Below are 19,130 nucleotides of genomic sequence, written 5' to 3'. Positions count from 1 at the left end.
CAATAAGTGGTGCTGGGAAAACTGGACAGCTACATGTAAAAGAACGAAATTAGAACACTCCCTAACACCATACACAAAAATAAACTCAAAATGGATTAAAGACCCAGACACTATCAAACTCTTAGAGGAAGACATAGGCAGAACACTCTATGACATAAATCACAGCAAGATCCTTTTTGACCCACCTCCTAGACAAATGGAAATAAAAACAAAAATAAACAAATGGGACCTACTGAAACTCAAAAGCTTTTGCTCAGCAAAGGAAACCATAAACAAGACCAAAAGACAACCCTCAGAATGGGAGAAAATATCTGCAAACGAAGCAACTGACAAAGGATTAATCTCTAAAATTTACAAGCAGCTCATGCAGCTCAATATCAAAAAAACAACCCAATCCAAAAATGGGCAGAAGACCTAAATAGACATTTCTCCAAAGAAGATATACAGATTGCCAACAAACACATGAAAGGATGCTCAACATCACTAATCATTAGAGAAATGCAAATCAAAACTACAATGAGGTATCAACTCACACCAGTCAGCATGGCCATCATCAAAAAATCTACAAACAATAACTGCTGGAGAGGGTGTGGAGAAAAGGGAACCCTCCTACACTGTTGATGGGAATGTAAACTGATACAGTCACTACGGAGAACAGTATGGAGGTTCCTTAAAAAACTAAAAGTAGAATTATCACATGACCCAGCAATCCCACTACTGGGCATATACCCTGAGAAAACCATAATTCAAAAAGAGTCATGTACCACAATGTTCACTGCAGCAGTATTTACAATAGCCAGGACATGGAAGCAACCTAAGTGTCCATCGACAGATGAATGGATAAAGAAGATGTGGCACATATATACAATGGAATATTACTCAGCCATAAAAAGAAACAAAACTGAGTTATTTGTAGTAAGGTGGATGGACCTAGAGTCTGTCATACAGAGTGAAGTCAGAAAGAGAAAAACTAACACCATATGCCAACACATATATATGGAATCTAAAAAAAAAAAAAAAAAAAAAAAAAATTGGTTCTGAAGAACCTAGGGGCAGGACAGGAATAAAGACGCAGACATAGAGAATGGACTTGAGGACACGGGGAGGGGCGAAGGGTAAGCTGGGACGAAGTGAGAGAGTGGCATGGACATATATACACTACCAAATGTAAAACAGATAGGTAGTGGGAAGCAGCTGCATAACACAGGCAGATGGGCTTGGTGCTTTGTGACCACCTAGAGGGGTGGGATAGGGAGGGTGGAAGGGAGACGCAGGAGGGAGGAGATATGGGGATATATGTATATGTATAGCTGATTCACTGTTATAAAGCAGAAACTAACACACCATTGTAAAGCAATTATACTCCAATAAAGATGTTAAAAAAAAAAAAAAGGAATCTCTGATTCCAGAAGAAACTTCGAGACATAAGAACAAATAATGAGCAAAGGAAGAAGGTAATCATGTATGTAAATCTAAACAAAACTTGATTATATAAAATAGTTACAATGTTTTAATTGTGATATCATAAAAAGAGAACAAAAGCATTGATAAAATGGCTATCGTGTCAGGGCAGGTAACAAGTTAAAATATTCCTTACAGGACTTCCCTGGTGGCACAGTGGATAAGAATCTGCCTGCCAATGCAGGGGACACGGGTTCGATCCCTGGTCCGGGAAGATCCCACATGCCGTTGAGCAACTAAGCCCGTGCGCCACAACTACTGAGCCTGCGCTCTAGAGCCCGAGTGCCACAACTACTGAGCCCGCACGCCTAGAGCCCGTGCTCGGCAACGAGAGAAGCCACTGCAATGAGAAGTCCATGCACCGCTACTAAGAGTAGCCCCTGCTTGCCGCAACTAGAGAAAGCCTGTATGCAGCAACGAAGACCCAACGCAGTCAAAAAGAAAAAAAAAAAGAAAAATTCCTTACATTAACTGCTGAGGTAACTAAGCATTAAAAAATTTCTAGGGGGCTTCCCTGGTGGCGCAGTGGTTGAGAATCTGCCTGCCAATGCAGGGAACACGGGTTCTAGCCCTGGTCTGGGAAGATCCCACATGCCGCGGAGCAGCTGGGCCCATGAGCCACAGCTACTGAGCCTGCGCGTCTGGAGCCTGTGCTCCGCAACAAGAGAAGGCCGCGATAATGAGAGGCCCGCGCACCGCAATGAAGAGTGGCCCCCGCTTGCCTCAACTAGAGAGGGCCCTCACGCAGAAACAAAGACCCAGCACAGCCAAAAATAAATAAATAAATATATAATTAAAAAAAAAATTTCTAGGGAAACCACTAACAGAATAGCAGTAGAGTATATAACTTCAAAATTAGCAAAGAAAAAATGCAATCTAAAAGAAAATAACAAAGGAGGGAAAAAAGCTTAACAAATGGGACAAACAGAAAGCACAAAATAAGATGGTGGAAACAATTACAAGGGTGATGAGGCTACAAAAGAATACAGGATGCTATGGGAAACTATGAGACTGAAACTCAATTTTGGTGGTAATTAGTAAGAATGCATGTGTTATGTCTGTGTGCATCCAATTTAGGAGGTGTGGGGGAGGTTTTCTTAGAGAAGTGATGTTTATTTAAATGGAGACCTGAAGAAAAACCAAGTAAAATTTATTTAGAAAAAACTGGTGTGGGTAGGGGGTACAGTGGCTTCTACAGAGAGGCAAAAGCATGTACAAATGTTCTGAAGCCAGAGTATATGACATTCAAGAAACAGAGAAAACCAATATGAAGACTAAAGAAAGGTGCAAGATGAGACTGAATAGATAGGTAGGATCTGGATCTTGGTGAGTTAAGGATTTTAGACTTTATCCTAAGGACAATTCAAAGCCATTAAAGTGTGTGTGTGTGTGTGTGTTTTTTGTTTTTGTTTTTTTTTTAAAGTGTTTTTAAGCAGATGTGTGATATGGCCTTGATTTGGAATTTTTAAAAACCACCTGTTTCATCTATCCCTAGAGTCAGAGAAGGTTAGATCAGAAGGGACATGAAATCATTTAGATATGTTTTATTCTTCAGGTTTACTAAAATATGGTATCTTCTCAAGCATGGAACATAACATTTTCTTCCATATGTCTTCAGCCTTGGAAAACAAAAGTTCAGCACAGAAAAACAAGATGGATAATTTTATTGCCTTCATTAGTAGATATGGAAATATCTTCTGAATTGAACTTTAAAAAAAAACAAAACTATTCAGTATTTTCCTAACAGAGTAACAACAAACTTCATTTATAAACAGCGTAGTTTATAATACATGATATCATAAAATGATACATTGCTCTTTTAATTATAGTTTTACATCTCAGCTGACAGTGTCACCTACCTTAATCTCAGCCAAGAAACCAGACTAGAATGGCAGCAGCAGCAACAACAAAGGATACTTAATAACAATTAAACATATCACTGAAATTTATATATTTCATTCAATGAAATATAAAATTTACCTGAAGTCTAGTTTATATTCGTCTCATACATAACTTATTTTTTAAAAAAATCTTATTCAATCTAGGAGACATGATTTCCAAAGTTAAGCCTACTGATAGCAATGTGAAATAATAATTTCTTAAAAGTATTTTTAACTTAATCTGTTGCCAGTTAGCTTAAGGGAGAATAATTCTAAAAATGTCAAGTCAATACAGGTCAGTGTAATAATTAATGTTCATCATGACACAATGTTCCATATGTTGTTTAAGAAAGTATAAAGATATTTCAGGATAATTTCCATCCAATACGTTTAAAATAAGAAATTTCACTGCTAAAAAACCATAAATCCAATGATCAAGTATCAATTCTCAGTTTAGTTGTCAATAGCATTTGAAAATAGTGAAGATTTTTAATCCAGTAAATCCAATATGTCATATATCATACACGCCCTGGGGATACAAAAGAGAATACACAGGTTCCTGCTCCCAAAGGTTGATTACAGTGGGGAGATAAACACGGAAACAATTACAATGAAGTGAGAAATTTACTATAATGAAAATTCTACCAGAATATTCACTGGACCTCATGGTAGACAACACCACCAACAAGGCCAATAAAGCGCTGCTCTTTCACCTCTGCCCACATTTGATCTTGTTTTGTACAGAACCGGTAAATTCTTCATGGTTGTCACGATAATGATAAAGGTCCGTAAATTGCAAATTTCTTCCTGTACTTTGTAATTCAGGAGAAGCTTTTACTTTGGGCTCAGATTAAAATCGAAAAAAAATTTTTTTTTGGTTATGCTAATTTTATTTCTACCTGTTTTTTAAGCTACTGCTCCAGGACAAAAGAATTCATAACTTACTTTCTCCCAGTTTCTGAGGCTCAGAGTATTTATACAAATCTGCAGAAATGAAAGTGCACAAAGAAATCTCTCTAATATTTGAAATACCTGGTTAGAAGGTACAATGGAGAGGCAAATAGGAATGTATCTCTCAGGGTAACAATATTTTAAGTCAGTCTACAGTTTGTGGAAGAGAGGACAAGGAAAATGAGAAGTATGGAAACTGATTTATGAAGAAAAATTAGAGAAGCTATATAAAGATTAGCATGGAAAACAGAGGTTTAGACAGACAAAATAGTTTCAACAAATATTTACAGCACTAATAATAAGTAAAAGGAATAAATTTTCTCATATTGTTGCAGATGGAAAAGAAACCCCAAAACCCTAAAGGTTAGCATGGGATAGAGAAGTCTGGAGATACAATAATTTCTACAAATATTTACAGTACTATTGAGTAAAATAATTATTGCAGATGGAAGAAATATAAAATGAAGGGTGGATGTTTCAGAGATAGGAGCTTAATTGTCAGAGCTGTCAAACAACGATTTTTTGCACGTACTTACTGTCAATCAGAGGTTGAATTACCATCTTTTATATGACAGAATAAAAGAACCCTATATTGGGATGAAAGCTGAGCAGGATATTCTTTTGAGCATCTTTTACTTTGCTTATTTGGTTATTTTGTAATCTTCTGATAACTGTTTTTGCCTATTTTTCTAAGGTGTCATGTTTTCCTCATTGGCTGTAGTTCTGTTTGATTAGCTGAATGGTTGTTAGTTACATCAGTTGTAAATACTGTCTCCAAATTTGAGACTTGAATTTTCACTCTCTTCACAGTGACGTTTATAACACTTAAGTTTTACATTTTAGTACAAATTTACACAATTATTGCATGGATTGTTATTTCTGCATCTTAAGAAATTCTTATTTTAAATTCATTAAGACATAATCCTTTATCTTTTCTAACTTAGTTTTGCTTTTAACATTTAGCCCTTTAACCCAACTAAAATTACTTTTGTGAGCGGTGTAAGGTAGGGATCCATTTTTTCCCCCTCCAAATGGGTAACCAATTGCCCTGGAACTGTTTACTGAACAGGCCATCATCCTGGTGATTTATAATGACATCTCTTCTGGGCTTGCTAATCTGTCCTAGTGATTTGTATATGGCCCATAGCACCCTGTTTGAATTATTATACAGTCTTGATATGTTTTAGAGAAGTCCCTCACCACCTTGACTTGGTAATTCTTGGCTCTTTTAAGTTTTGCTCATAAATTTTATGATTGGCAAGTCATTTTTCACAATAAACCCTATCAGAATTTTGACTAGAATGACATTGAATTATTAAGTACATTAAAAATGAACTGCTGTCTTTTAGAGTCTTCCCATTCATTTAAAATATAATCACTCATTTTGGGAGTCTTCTTTTATAACCTTCAATAAAGTTTTATAATGTTCTCCATAAGGGTCTTAGTTTATTAGCTTCATTCTTAGGTGTTTTAATGTTTTTCCTGCTTTTGTTGCTATTGTAGAAGATTTTTTAAAAACTGGATTTTCTAATTGGATGTTATCATACTAATCTTGTGAGTAGTACCTTTTCTGAACTCTTTCATCAGTTCTAAAACTTTACATAGATATTCTTTCATATTTTCTATATACACAATCATACTGTTTGCAAGTAACCACAATTTTGCTCATTCTTTCCTTATAACCTATTACTTATTATTGCTTACTTTCATATTTCTTTTTTTCTCATCACGTTACATGAGTCAAGACCTCTCATAAAATGTTGAAAATTTTTGTCATGTCCATTACTTTAAATCATTTGGTTATGATGTCCCTCACAGCAGAAGTACTCATCTATTCTTGGGGTGATAAGCATTTTTTATAATAAATGTGTCAGCTTTTGTAAATTTTTTCTGTAGCTATTAGGATGATATGGTTTTTTTTTTTTGTAATGTGTAAAATCATAAAGGTGTCTCAAACGCAGAATCATCTGTGCTTCCCCACAGATGATTTATAATGTTTTTATAATTTATAATTTATATAAACATTTATAATGTTTATAAACATTTATAATTTATAGAAACATTTAAAATGTTTTTATAATTTACTATATTCAATTTGCCAACATTTTGTTTAGAATTTTTGTACCTAAGGTTTGTAAATAAGACTAGCTTGCAAATTTTCTTTCTTTTGCTATCTGTGCCTTGTTTTGATAAAGATTATATCAATATTTCTCTCTTTTCTATTCTTTAAAATAGTCTGTAAAAGATAAGAATTATCTGCTGCCTTAAGGTTATATAAAGTTACCTGTAAAACCATTTGGGATTAATAATTTTATAGATTTATAGGTCAGACAATCCATAAATTATCTACATTATTTATGGCTAGATTATCTACTGGGTTTACAGATTACAGCATCTAATTTGAATAAAATAACTCACAAAATGAACAAATGACTTAAATGAGTATTGTTGCAAAATTACAGAGTGAGAATAATGTGAAAAAAGTAAGCACTAGCAAATAATAGACAAACAAAGGCAGAACTAATCCTGCTACTACTAGTATGAGCACTTTATTAATTATACTATAAGGTATGAACAGTGAAGTCAGTCCAAAAGTTTTTTTAGTTCTTAAGAAACCATTTGAAATAAGGATTTATACCTTGTATTATTACTAATGAAAACACTCCAAAGTCTACATTGTGTAATAAGATACTGGGGGTGAAGTCACCACGATTAGCAAGACATTTAAAAATTGTTTATAACATCTTTATTTCAACCTTAAAAATTTTAATTTGTGGAAATATTAGTACATATAAGGTACTGGTGTGTATAGATACACACATACATGTGCTACATTAAAAAAAAATTTGGTATGCAAGTAGACAAAGTTAGAGCTTACCAATCTATACCACAGCAGAATAGTTTTATAAAAGAAAATCTGATTTGTTACTCTCTGCTTAAAGAAACCTAGCAGCTTTCTACGGCCCTAAGAAAAGTCAAAATCCTTAATATTTCCTACATGGCTTTCTCACAATCTTACCCCTACCTATTTCTTTAGCCTCACCTATTACCATTCTCTCCCTTGCTTTATACACTACAAGCCACACTAAACTAAATGACTTTTCAGCCTCAGAATGTTCACATATATATTTGTGCACTTTGCCTAGAATATCAAAATAATTTAAATAAGTAACTACATTACTTATTTTCTATATATACTTGGGTCTGCCTTATTACTTAAATTCATAGAATCACAGAATGTAAGGACTGGAAATTTACTTTTAAAATGTCATCTATTCCAACCACTCATCTGATGCTTTTGAATGCCTCTAATGATAAGGCAACCAGGGAATCATTTTCCCCTTTCCCCTTTAAAAAAATGTCGATCTTTAGAAATATTCTTTCTTATATGGACCTGAAATCTGTTTCCACCTAACTTCTAGGTAGTGATCCTAATTCTTCTACTCATTGGGCCATTCAGAGAAAGTTCAGTCCTACTTTAGTGGAAGAGCCATAGAAATATTTACAGATAACTACCATGTTACTTCCAAGCCTTCTCTTCTGTGGTGGTAGGGAACAGGAGGTAGAGAGTGGGGAGAGACTAATGTCTGAGTATCTTTTATGAGTTGGTTACTTTATATTTAACTTTTCATATTGCTCCAATGAGTTTGTTATTATTATTGCCAAGTAACAAATGAGGAAATTAAAGCTCTGATAGGTAAAGTTAACTATTCATGTAACTTAAGTAGCAGAGCTGGGATTTCAACCACAAGTCTGTCACAGATACCAAAGCCTATGTTTTAGTCTCTTTAGAACACTGAACTGCTTCCCACAAAGGAAAAGAGATATAAGAGGGTATGAAACATGGAAAAGCAAGACAAACAAAAATTCTAAAAATCCCATGCTTTCTAACTTCCAAAATTCAATGTATTGATATATTTTTGTCCTTAAGACTTGTATCAAAATCATCTTCAACATTTCTTTCTCTGTCTTATAACCTACCTAATTATTATCTCAAATTTCTCAGATCTTACTACATAAATAAACTCACACAACCTACAATTAGGGAAGCAAAAAGAGAAAAGTATTTCCATATTTCAGCCTCCCTCAATTTTAATGTCTTACACATTGAAAAGATTATCTTCTTTAAACACTGACTAGTGTACTCTTCTTTACAGCCTCCAACACCACACTGCCTTCTGCAATCAAACTTAATGCTGACATTTTTTCTGGCTTTGAGGCCTGACAACACTATCCTTAACTTGTATTAACAAAAGCCACTTGTTCTCTCTTCTCCAGGCAAACACTTGTTTGGCATCCTCCACAAGCACTTTAAGGTCTTCCTTCTTTTCCTCTGAGAATCACAACTCTTCCTTCAATTAACAATTAGATAAGACCAATACAGCCTCATCATTCATGCTTCTTAGGAAAAATGTTATCTCCATATAGTTAATTATATTATATTTATCACATGCATTAACTTTTCTCTTTCCCTAGTTAGATTATAAACAATTGAATACAAATCATCTATTTCTTTTTATTTTTCACCTAAGTGCAAAAAACTGAACAGCAAGTGCTTAATGAATGTTCTCAGCTGTACATTACAAAAATACATTTTTATCATATATATCTTTTTATTTGTACACTTTCCTTTTAGGTTGCTTGCTAGAATTCTCTCACCATACACTTTATTGTGAAAAAACATTGAGAGAAACTCTCACTTCCAGTTTTATAAACAAAGTCAAATGTAATACAAAAGCTCTAATTTAATACTTCTCTCTAGTCCATACTACATAGGTTAATGACAAGTAATATTACTTCTAAAGTAAATTTCTCTGTGAATATAAGGTTATATATATTTAGAAATACTAAAACATAAAATTATATATCACACACACACATAAACACACATACCACACACATACACACAATCTTACCTTGCTGAGTATTTTGTTCTTGCATTCGATTCACAGTGAGGTCTAAGGGGCCTTCCTGCTCTTCCTGAAGGGAGTTTTCTGCTTGATTCATTTGGATACTCTTACATATTAGACTTGGTCCAATTGAACCATTTCTATTCTCTTGAATTTTACCACTTTTTGAAATATACTCAATTGCAAACTGACGTATCATCTTTTTCATTAATTCCTGAGCAACTAGGGGAATGTTAGGATCACAGTTCTGAGGCAGATCTAGGGAAGAAATAAATATAATAAGAATTAAAAAAGAGAATGCAAAATACCGATGTTTAAATTTATCTTAATTACAAATTAATGATTTCACAAGTCTCAGATTCGGTCCATAATTGCGAATGGTTTCTAGGACTTAGCAATAAAAACCTTGTTGGTTTAATTAGTATTATGAGAATATATCAACCCCAAACTTGGCATTTTTAATTGTTTCTTAAAAATAATTATTTTTGGTCCCAAACTAAAATATAAACAACTAGACATAAAAACAGACAGCTTATTTTCAGAGTTTTAATTCAAATGTATTCTACAAGATACTAAGACACTTAGTATGTGAACATAAATTGTATATATAAGTAAAGTAACCAAGCAAGTTTTAACCTAATAGAGTAGGTATACACATTAACTATTAAAGAAAATATCTAAACTCTGTAACTATTTATTACCATTAATTCTTCAATTCTGTCAAATGTGCACTTCATATATAGCCTAAATGTCATCAAGGATTTTTTTCTTTCTTCAACTTTTCATATTGAGAAATTTCAATCAGAAAGAAAAAAATAAAGAACACTACAATGACACAGACAGCCTCTGCCAAGATTCAAGAATTGTTAGCATTCTGCCACATTAGGCTTCTTTTTACTTTTATTGGTTTGCAGAACTACCGGAAAGTAAATTGCAGAATTATGAGATTGCACTCTTAAATATTTCAGTGCACATCTACTAAGATTCCCCTATAAAAACAGCAGTACCACTATTGAGGGTCTTAATCAGTCCTTGGTCCCAAACATGTTGGTCAGCTACAACCAAAATAAAGGACAGCAGTCATATACAATTCTGCTTGAAACCTGTACAAGAGGTAAAAACAATTGAATGATTTTATAAGAGGTGTGGAATAAAGACAGACCACTTATAAACACAGTATATAATAAGTAATAAAGAGTTTTGATATTGGATGGTGGTGGCTTTTTTCACACACACACTACTGGCCTCACCCCAATCCTTTTATTTACTCTGCTCCTTCAGAGGCAGAAAGATTGCTGAACTAGGAAGGATGACTAAGTGTATTTGGTTAGGCTCCATACTTCTTCCTCTTAGAAGTGGGCCTACTTCTAGAGATAATGGGTTGGCCAAAAAGTTTGTTTGGGTTTTTCTGTAAGATGTTATGGAAAAACCCAAACGAACTTTTTGGCCCAACCAACATGCTCCTCTGCTCCTTAAATGCCTCAACTCTTACCCAGGCAGATCAGTGCTGTGTGAATAGGCCTGACCTGATCCTGGGCTGTCTGAGACTGAAGGGTTGAGTCTCCTTAGTTTTGGGGTTCAGTATTGGCTGGAGCAATTGTCTAAGAGATGTGAGGGCAAGTCCTCCAACTAGCAACCACTTTTATAGATCCATGATTCTAAAATGCAAGAAGATTAGAAAACATACTATTTAAAGGTGAGGAAAGGCAACAAAACTACCTCCACCATGACCACCACCGTATCTGGTAGCAAAATGTGACCTCAGCCGACATCAATCTGTTTACGGTCCTGCAGAAATATCAATATATTTGATCACAGGGTGCTGTTTTGGACCTGCTGGAGATGTTACATAATAAACATCTCTGTTACATTAGCTCTTTCAAAACAAAGAATGTTGAATTCTGAAAAAACATTTGAGAAGGGATTATGGGCCTATAAAAAAAGTAACATTTTAGTCCTCACATTTATTCTTTGTTTAGAGCCCAGTAGGGAAGAGAGGAACTATTTGTTTCTGAGTACTAGAAAAAAAGACTTGGCTATACAGTTGAGCACTGAGCAACATGTGTTTGAACTGCGGGGGTACACACAGACATGGATTTTTTCCAATAATACATACTACGGTACTGCACAGTCCATGGTTGGTCAGTCTGTGGATGTGGAACCCCGAGTACAGAGGGCCAGTGCTCCTAACCCCCACGTTGTCCAAGGGTCAACTGTCTATATCACATGCCTGTGGCTCATTTATTTTATAACTGGAGGTTTGTACCTCTTAATTTCCCCCTTCACCTATTTCATCCCCCAACACCCCTCCCCTCTGGCAACCACCTGTTTGTTCTCTGTAACTATGAGTCTGTTTTAGCTTAGTGTTTTTGTTTTGTTTCTTAGAGTCCACATATAAATGAGAATATACAACGCAAGGAATATGGTCAATAATACTGTATTAACTTTGTATGAGGACAGTTGCTTACTAGACTTATTATGGTGATCATTTCATCATGCATGCAAATGTGAATCACTCCACAGTATACCTGAAACTAAAATAATATTGTATGTCAACTATATTTTAATAAAAAAAGAAAGACTTAGCTATAGATTGAAATCTTAGCCATCTTCCTGAATTCAGGCTAGTTACATACCCCTCCGTGTTTTAGTTTCTCTGTTCATAAAAATGGAAATGATAATAGAACCTTGGAAGTCATAATAAGTCTTGCTTACAGGATATTTTAAAGTTCTGTGAGATTGTGGATAAAATACTGAACTCCTGTACTTGTCATTTTAATAGCTGACATTTACTCCACTGTTATCTTAGGTTATAGTGAAAATAACAAAAGAAACAAAAAGATGCAGGCTGAGCAGTTATCTTTCATGTAAATCATAAAATGTCAAATAAGTAAATATATTAACTAACTAGGTTAATATGTAAAATTATTAACTAGCTGGGAAAACACAAAGGACATAATTTCTAAGCCCATGTGATATATACTGTGCTCCAGAATAGTTAATATTAGCACATGTAACCCAACTAAAGTGATCTGTATCAAAACGAGAAATTTCCATGTTACACATAAGGATTCCCAATTTATACCATTTCTTGACTTTTACTTCCAGGAATCCCTGAAGGCATCTGTGAACACTCTTTTCCATCTTTTTTTCAAACCTAATCTTGCTTTGAATTATGTGTTAAAAGGAGATACTGATTTACTTCCAGGTATTTTGGTTAATTATCCTGTAATGTATTGGCTAATATCACTTTATAAATTCAAAATAATTATATTTATCAAAAAACCACAGAAATATGATCAGACATATCATGTGACTAGGGCTATACTTTAGAGTTGAGTTTAGAGCTAAGTTTAAAGCAGAATAGATGGAGCGACAGCGACGCAAGATGGCAGCCACCACGGGCTCGGGAGTAAAAGTCCCTCGCAATTTCCGACTGTTGGAAGAACTCGAAGAAGGCCAGAAAGGAGTAGGAGATGGCACAGTTAGCTGGGGTCTAGAAGATGACGAAGACATGACACTTACAAGATGGACAGGGATGATAATTGGGCCTCCAAGAACAATTTATGAAAACCGAATATACAGCCTTAAAATAGAATGTGGACCTAAATACCCAGAAGCACCCCCCTTTGTAAGATTTGTAACAAAAATTAATATGAATGGAGTTAATAGTTCTAATGGAGTGGTGGACCCAAGAGCCATATCAGTGCTAGCAAAATGGCAGAATTCATATAGCATCAAGGTTGTCCTGCAAGAGCTTCGGCGCCTAATGATGTCTAAAGAAAATATGAAACTCCCTCAGCCTCCTGAAGCAGAGTGTTACAGCAATTAATCAAAAAGAAAAACCACAGGCCCTCCCCTACCCCCCATTCGATTTAAGCAGTCTTCATTTTCCACAGTAGTAAATTTTCTAGATACGTCTTGTAGACCTCAAAGTACTGGAAAGGAAGCTCCCATTCAAAGGCAGTTTATCTTAAGATACTGTAAATGATACTAATTTTTTGTCCATTTGAAATATATAAGTTGTGCTATAACAAATCATCCTGTCAAGTGTAACCACTGTCCACATAGTTGAACTTCTGGGATCAAGAAAGTATATTTAAATTGATTCCCATCATAACCGGTGGGGCACATCTAACTCAACTGTGAAAAGACACATCACGCAATCACCTTGCTGCTGATTACATGGCCTGGGGTCTCTGCCTTCTCCCCTTCCCCTCCCCCTGCCTCCCTCCCTCCCTGCAACAGCCCTCCAGCTTGGGGTGGCTTCTTAGAGTAGATGTGAGGGTTTCAGGTCACAGCCTGTGGGACTCCTGCTGGGTATGGGGGATGCTTCATCTGCACCCCTGGTTTCTTTAAGTCTTAAATGCTGCCCCCCTTCCAAGCCACCATCCTCTTCCCACTCTCCACTGCCACCCTTGGCCGAAGCATAGATTGTAACCCCCTCGGCTCCCCTCTGAAATTGGCCTTTGGTGAGGAATTCAGGGCTTTCCCCATATCTTCTCCCTCCACCTTAATCGAGGGGTGCTGCTTTGTCCTTCCTCCTCCTCAAGTCCCTTTTTGCACCATCACCACCCAACACTTTCCATGACACTTCCTTGCTTTGGCCAGAAGCCATCAGGTAAGGCTGGAAAGCATCTCTGACCTCCCTCATTTCGTTTTGGAACCACACTTACTTACTCTCCACCAGCCTGGGAAATGAATATTGGGTTCTCAGCCCTGCCACCCTCTGCTGTCATCATCAGCTGATACGTTTTTTTATTAGCTCAGGTTTTGATAAGGTGAAAAGAACAGTCACCAGGGTCACAGACGTGCCAGCTCTCAAAGTCCTTGGTGGTTAAACTTGGAGAAAGGCCACAGAAGACACTTGTAAGCACACATGATCCCTCTGAATGAATTGTTTTCTTTTCCTGTAATTGCTTTTGCTTTTAAAAATTGAAGAAGTTTTAAACAGGACTCTCATTTGGTCATCCTTGCAATCCATTTGGGTCTAGTTTGGAATCTGACAACTGGAACAAAAAGAACCGTGAACTCGGTGCACACTTTGGTTTCGGTGCTGCTGCTTCTCTCGGTCCTCAGCAGGGATAAGAAAGAACTCGGTGTGCACGGCAGATCCCCGGAATTCCTGGCCAATGGCTGCGTTTTCCCACTTTTCTGTTCAGGACCACTAAATGCTGAGATGTTGGATGCATACCGAAATAAAAGCAATTCATTGTGGAAAAAAAAAAAAAAAAAAAGCAGAATAGATAATACTACTTTATTCTATTCATCTACTCAGTTTTTGTTTGTTTATACTGGGAATAAGTCTGTGTGTGAGACCAAAGGACTTGGCAAAAAACAAACAAGATAAAAAAGAGAAAGACAAAGAAAATGCTGCTCAGCTGCTGGTTAGTGAGCCTACTAGAATACTTGTGCAAGTTATCATAACTATAAAAAAAAATTGAGTTAAATAAAGATCTAGGCCAGGGATATAAACTCAGATGGTTTCAAAATTCAGGCAACTAACAAACACTGGGCTAGAAGAGAAAATATGTTGCCAAATGGAAATAGTATGCCCCCAAGAAGACGGAAATAATTTATTTTTGCCCTATCTCTTCATTTTCCAAATTTAACTAATTCAAGAGTTTAGGCAAGTTGTTTGTGGTAGCCAGATTCAAGATGGTCCTTAATGATTCCCACTCTCACCTCCTGGTTTCCAGTGTTGTGTAGTCCCTTCCACATTGTATCAAGGGTGGAATGTGTGATTACTAATAACATACTGCAGAAGTGTATGTCACTTCCAAGATTAGGTTATAAAAGAATATGGTTTCTACCCTGGATACTCTGAACACTGGTGTTCGCTGTGACCCCCACCCACACTATTCTGTCCTCTTGCTCTCTCATCACTCACTCTGGAGAAAGCCATACTGTGAGCGGCACTGAGGAGGCTCACAAGGAGAGGAACTGAAGTCTCCTGCAAACAGCCAAATGACTGAACTTGGAAGAAGATGCTCAAGACCAATCAACTCCCAAATGACTGAAAAGGAAAACAACACAGCAAAAGTTATGTGATGAAGCTAAAGCAGTGCTTAGAGAGCAATTTATAGCAATAAACACATATATTAAAAAAAATTCAACCCAATAACCCAATAACCTAACCTTCCTCCTTAAGAGAAAACGAATTGAAAATTAAACCCAAAGCAAGCACAGAGAAGAAAATAAATAAAAAGTTAGGGCAGAGGGGCTTCCCTGGTGGCACAGTGGTTGAGAGTCTGCCTGCTAATGCAGGGGACACGGGTTCGAGCCCTGGTCTGGGAGGATCCCACATACCGCGGAGCAACTAGGCCCGTGAGCCACAACTACTGAGCCTGCGCGTCTGGAGCCTGTGCTCTGCAACAAGAGAGGCCGCGGCAGTGAGAGGCCCACGCACCGCGATGAAGAGTGGCCCCCGCTTGCCGCAACTAGAGAAAGCCCTCGCACAGAAACGAAGACCCAACACAGCCAAAAATAAATAAATAAATAAATAATAAAATCAATTTGCTAAAAAAAAGTTAGGGCAGAAAAAAATAAGATAGAGAATAGAAACAACAGAGAACAGCAATAAAACCAAAAGTTGGTTCTTTGAAAAGATCAAAAATTTGACCAAGAATAAAAACCAGAATAGATTTAAGTTTGTAAAATCAGAAATGAAGGAAGCAGTATCACCATTAACATTAAAAGTAATCAAGAAATACTACAAAAAAAAAAAAAAAGCTATACATCAACACATTAGATATCCTAGATGAAATGGCCAAATTCCTAGAAAGACACAAACTATCAAACTCACTCAAGAAGTAACAGTAAACACCTGGACCTGCAAGTAAAAAGACTGAATTAGTAACCAAAAATCTTGCCACAAAGAAAAGCCCAGGGACACACAGATTTACTGGTGAATTCTATTAGACATTTAAAGAGGAATTAAAACCAATCCTTCACAAACTCCAAAACAAGAAATGAGGAAGGAACACTTCCCAACTCATTCTATGAGGGCAATATTAGCCTGATACCAAAACTGGACAAAGAAATCACATGAAAAGAAAACTACTAAACGAAATGAAAACTATCCAAAAATCCAGTTGACCCTTGAGCTACATGGGTTTGAGCTGTGCGGGTCCACTTATATGTGGATTTTTTCAATAGTAAATACTACAGTACTACACAATCTGTGACTGGTTGAATCTGTGGATGTGGAAATGCAAATACAGAGGGCTGACCATAAGTCATAAACAGATTTTCAACTGCATGAAGGGTCAGCCCCTATCCACCACATTGTTCAAGGGCCAACTCTATCACACAGAAACAAGCAACACGTAAAAAGGATTATACAACAAGACAAGGTTGTCCACGCTCACCACTATTATTCGACATAGTTTTGGAAGTTTTAGCCATAGCAATCAGAGAAGAAAAAGAAATAAAAGGAATCCAAATCGGAAAAGAAGAAGTAAAGCTGTCACTGTTTGCAGATGACATGATACTATCTATACATAGAGAATCCTAAAGATGCTATCAGAAAACTACTAGAGCTAATCAATGAATTTGGTAAAGCAGCAGGATACAAAATTAATGCACAGAAATCTCTAGCATTCCTATACACTAATGATGAAAAATCTGAAAGAGAAATTAAGGAAACACTCCCATTTACCATTGCAACAAAAAGAATACAACACCTAGGAATAAACTTACCTAAGGAGACAAAAGACCTGTATGCAGAAAACTGTAAGACACTGATGAAAGAAATTAAAGATGATACAAACAGATGGAGAGATATACCATGTTCTTGGATTGGAAGAATCAACATCGTGAAAATGACTCTACTACCCAAAGCAATCTACAGATTCAATGCAATCCCTATCAAACTACCAATGGCATTTTTCACAGAACTAGAACAAAAAATTTCACAATTTTTATGGAAACACAAAAGACCCTGAATAGCCAAAGCAATCTTGAGAAAGAAAAATGGAGCTGGTGGAATCAGGCTCCCTGACTTCAGACTATACTACAAAGCTACAGTAATCAAGACAGTATGGTACTGGCACAAAAACAGAAATATAGATCAATGGAACAGGACAGAAAGCCCAGAGATAAACCCACGCACATATGGTCACCTTATTTTTGATAAAGGAGGCAAGAATATACAATGGAGAAAAGACAGCCTCTTCAGTAAGTGGTGCTGGGAAAACTGGACAACTACAAGTAAAAGAATGAATTTAGAACACTCCCTAACACCATACACAAAAATAAACCCAAAATGGATTAAAGACCTAAATGTAAGGCCAGACACTATCAAACTCTTAGAGGAAAACATAGGCAGAACACTCTATGACATAAATCACAGCAAGATCCCTTTTGACCCACCTCCTAGAGAAATGGAAATAAGAACAAAAATAAACAAATGGGACATAATGAAACTCAAAAGCTTTTGCTCAGCAAAGGAAACCATAAACAAGATGAGAAGACAACCCTCAGAATGGGAGAAAATATCTGTAAACGAAACAACTGACAAAGGATTAATCTCCAAAATTTACAACCAGCTCATGCAGCTCAATATAAAAAAAAAACCCAATCCAAAAATGGGCAGAAGACCTGAATAGATATTTCTCCAAAGAAGATATACAGATTGCCAACAAACACATGAAAGGATGCTCAACATCACTAATCATCAGAGAAATGCAAATCAAAACTGCAATGACATATCATCCCACACCAGTCAGAATGGCCATCAACAAAAAATCTACAAACAATAAATGCTGGAGGGGGTGTGGAGAACAGGGAACACTCTTGCACTGTTGGTGGGAATGTAAATTGATACAGCCACTTTGGAGAACAGTATGGAGGTTCCTTAAAAACCTAAAAATAGAACTATCATACGACCCAGCAATCCTACTACTGGGTATGTACCCTAAGAAAACCATAATTCAAAAAGAGTCATGTACCACAATGCTCATTGAAGCTCTATTTACAATAGCCAGGACATGGAAACAATCTAAGTGTCCATTGACAGATGAATGGATAAAGAAGATGTGGTACATATACACAACGGAGTATTACTCAGCCATAAAAAGAAACGAAACTGAGTTATTTGTAGCGAGACGGATGGACCCAGAGTCTGTCACACAGAGTGAAGTAAGTTAGCAAGAGAAAAATAAATACCATATGCTAACACATTATGTGGAATCTGAAAAGAAAAAAAAAATGTCTCTGAAGAACCTAGGGGCAGGACAGGAATAAAGATGCAGATGTAGAGAATGGACTTGAGGACACCAGGAGGGGGAAGGGTAAGCTGGGACGAAGTGAGAGAGTGACATGGACTTATATACACTACCAAATGTAAAATAGATAGCTAGTGGGAAGCAGCTGCATAGCACAGGGAGATCAGCTCGGTGCTTTGTGACCATCTAGAGGGGTGGGATACGGAGGGTGGGATGGAGATGCAAGAGGGAGGAGATACGGGGATATATGTATATGTATAGCTGATTCACTTTGTTATAAGGCAGAAACTAACACACCATTGTAAAGCAATTATACTACAAAAAAGATGTTAAAAAAAAAAAGGATTATATATCAAGACCAAGAATCCCAAGAATACAAGGTTAGTTCAATATATAAAAACCAATCAGGCAATGTAATATAACGTATTAATAAAGAACAAAAGCCACATAGTAATCTCCATAGATGTAGAAAAGCACCTGATACCTTTTCATGATAAAAACAATGAACAAACTAGGAATAGAAGGAAACTACCTCAATCTACCAAAGAGCATCTATGAAAAATCTACAGATAACGTCACACTTAATGGTGAAAGACTGAAAGTTTCCCCCATAATATCAGAACAAGAGGAGGACATATGGTCTCACTACTTCTATTCAACATGTACTGGAGGTTCTAGCCAGTGCAACTAGGCAGGAAAAA

At 36.4% G+C, this 19,130-nt stretch overlaps 1 protein-coding gene and 1 pseudogene across 10 annotated transcripts in view; one reads left to right on the top strand and one right to left on the bottom strand.

Moving 5' to 3' along the window:
- Nucleotides 1-19,130, bottom strand: part of LCORL (ligand dependent nuclear receptor corepressor like) — a 181,707-nt gene that overhangs the window by 45,949 nt on the left and 116,628 nt on the right. For 8 of the 10 annotated variants that reach the window (XM_068543168.1, XM_068543172.1, XM_068543170.1 and 5 more), the window contains one exon: nucleotides 9,209-9,460. In XM_068543168.1, coding sequence (XP_068399269.1) covers nucleotides 9,209-9,460 — 252 coding nt within the window. Of the gene's footprint in view, nucleotides 1-9,208; nucleotides 9,461-10,921; nucleotides 10,992-19,130 lie in introns of those variants that run through there. The other 2 variants (XM_068543167.1, XM_068543171.1) reach the window with 2 other exon arrangements.
- LOC137764243 (ubiquitin-conjugating enzyme E2 variant 1 pseudogene) lies at nucleotides 12,579-14,153 on the top strand (annotated as a pseudogene).

Source organism: Eschrichtius robustus, chromosome 4, assembly GCF_028021215.1.
Source record: "Eschrichtius robustus isolate mEscRob2 chromosome 4, mEscRob2.pri, whole genome shotgun sequence".
NCBI lineage: Eukaryota > Metazoa > Chordata > Mammalia > Artiodactyla > Eschrichtiidae > Eschrichtius > Eschrichtius robustus.
The sequence above is the reverse complement of the archived record's forward strand: the minus strand, read 5'-3'. Positions and strand labels throughout refer to the sequence as shown.